The sequence below is a fragment of the Ranitomeya variabilis genome, chromosome 3 (assembly GCF_051348905.1).
Source record: "Ranitomeya variabilis isolate aRanVar5 chromosome 3, aRanVar5.hap1, whole genome shotgun sequence".
In the NCBI taxonomy this organism is placed as follows: Eukaryota; Metazoa; Chordata; class Amphibia; order Anura; family Dendrobatidae; genus Ranitomeya; species Ranitomeya variabilis.
This window is the reverse complement of record NC_135234.1, coordinates 663,114,507-663,116,494: the sequence shown is the minus strand read 5'-3', so window position 1 is coordinate 663,116,494 and position 1,988 is coordinate 663,114,507. Positions and strand designations below refer to the sequence as shown.

General features: G+C 37.4%; 1 protein-coding gene across 1 annotated transcript; it reads right to left on the bottom strand.

The window, feature by feature from the left end:
- Positions 1–844: 844 nt before the first annotated feature.
- LOC143817763 (olfactory receptor 5AR1-like) lies at positions 845–1,786 on the bottom strand. The gene has a single exon (XM_077299244.1). The coding sequence runs from the start codon at positions 1,784–1,786 to the stop codon at positions 845–847; it is 942 nt and encodes a 313-aa protein (XP_077155359.1).
- Between the last annotated feature and the right edge of the window lie 202 nt (positions 1,787–1,988).

The window sequence follows — 1,988 nt, the reverse complement described above, 5'->3', positions numbered from 1 at the left end:
GTTACAGACATTGTTAGACTGTACCTTATTGGTGCATTATTTCGGAGTACATTTTTGATATTGCAGACTTTCTGCATAATTTCTGCACCCATTATGTAAAATGGGTTACTTGTATTTTTTCGAAAATAGAGTAAAAAAACTCACTAAAAACTCATTATTGGAACGTAGGCTTAGACTTCTATGCGTAGCCTTAGGCTATGTGCACACGCTGCGGATTAGCCTCTGCAATTTTTGGTGCGGATTCTGAATCTCTTTGCAGAAAACGCAGGTGCGGATTTGACGCGGTTTTTGTGAGTATTTTGTGCGTATTTGCTGCAAATTTACTGCGGATTTTTTGCATTTTTTACCCCTGCGGATTTCAATAATGGAATGGGTACAAAAACGCTGCAGATACGCAAAAAAAGAAGTGACATGCTACTTCTTTTAATCCGCAGTGTTTCCGCACGGAATTTTCCGCACCATTAGCACAGCGTTTATTTTTTTTTCTCATTGATTTACATTGTACTGTAAATCACTTGCGGATCTGCCTCAAAAAACGCTGCGGATCCGCAGAGAATCCGCAACGTGTGCACATACCCTTTAAAAAATTCATGTGAAAAAAAGCAGCTGAAAAATACAACTTCAAATCTACACCAAACAAGCATCAAAAAGAAGTGAAAACACGTAAAAAATGCAGCAAAAAAAATGCAATAATGAGAGCAGACTGCTGTTGCGTATTTTGGTGGGGACATCTGCAAAAAAGCTGCTGAAAAACAACAACGTTTTTGCATGTGGGAACATGGCCTCACAGTATATAATAGTGTTCGTTGATTAGTGCCAAGAATAGTACTAGAGACCTAAACATTTACTGTCTGTGTACTAGTAGTCTACTAATGCAAAATTTCACCGCATCCTTCACTTCTTTGTTTCGTAAGCAGTAGATGATTGGGTTCATCATAGGGATTATCATGGTATAGAACACAGATACGATTTTGTCCTGTGTGACCGAATAGTTAGAAGCTGGACGGAGGTACATGAAGAAAACTGTTCCATAAAACAAAGCAACACAAAGCAGATGAGAGGAACAAGTAGAAAATGCTTTGCGTCTTCCTTCTGATGAGTGGATTGTCAATATGGTGAAAAAGATATATATGTATGAAGCTAGTAAAATGATTAATGAAAAGAGACCAAGGCAAAAAACTACTCCAAATATAATTGTCTTACTTATGTACGTATCTGCACATGACAGCTCCATCAGCGGAGGAATGTCACAATAGAAATGGTTAATTACATTAGGTCCACAAAAGGGCAATATGAATGTGCATGATGTATGGACGGCCGCAGTGCATAATCCGCCAATATAAACAAGAAGAGTAAGAATCACACATTTCCTTCTGTTCATTATTAATACGTACAATAGAGGGTGACATATTGCAACATACCGATCATAAGCCATGGCAGATAAAATGTAGCCTTCAGTGGTGGCAAACACGGCAAAGAAATACAACTGGAGGGCGCAGCCAATAAATGAGATCAATTTTTTTTCCAGAAAAAAATCAAACAACGTTTTCGGAGAGATGACTGTAGAATAGCAAAGATCTGAGAAGGACAGATTGCTGAGAAAATAATACATGGGACTGTGAAGACCATTAACGATCAGGATTGTTAACATGATGCCTGTATTGCAAAACACACTTACAATGTATATCAGCAGAAACAACACAAAGAGGACGTGTTGCAAAGTTGGGTCATTGGTGATTCCCAATATTACAAACTCTGTTACAAAAGACTTGTTACCCGGAGTCATGACTTGGATAGGCTCTGCCATATCTGTTAAAACATGATATAAATGGTTAGAATAACACGTGATTTTACAATGATTAAATTGAATAACAAATACAATATGTCTTGGTAAAATATGTAAAAATTGTACAGAAATGTGTAACTTATTAGGCTGCCGTCACACTAGCAGTATTTGGTCAGTATTTTACATCAGTATTTGTAAGCCA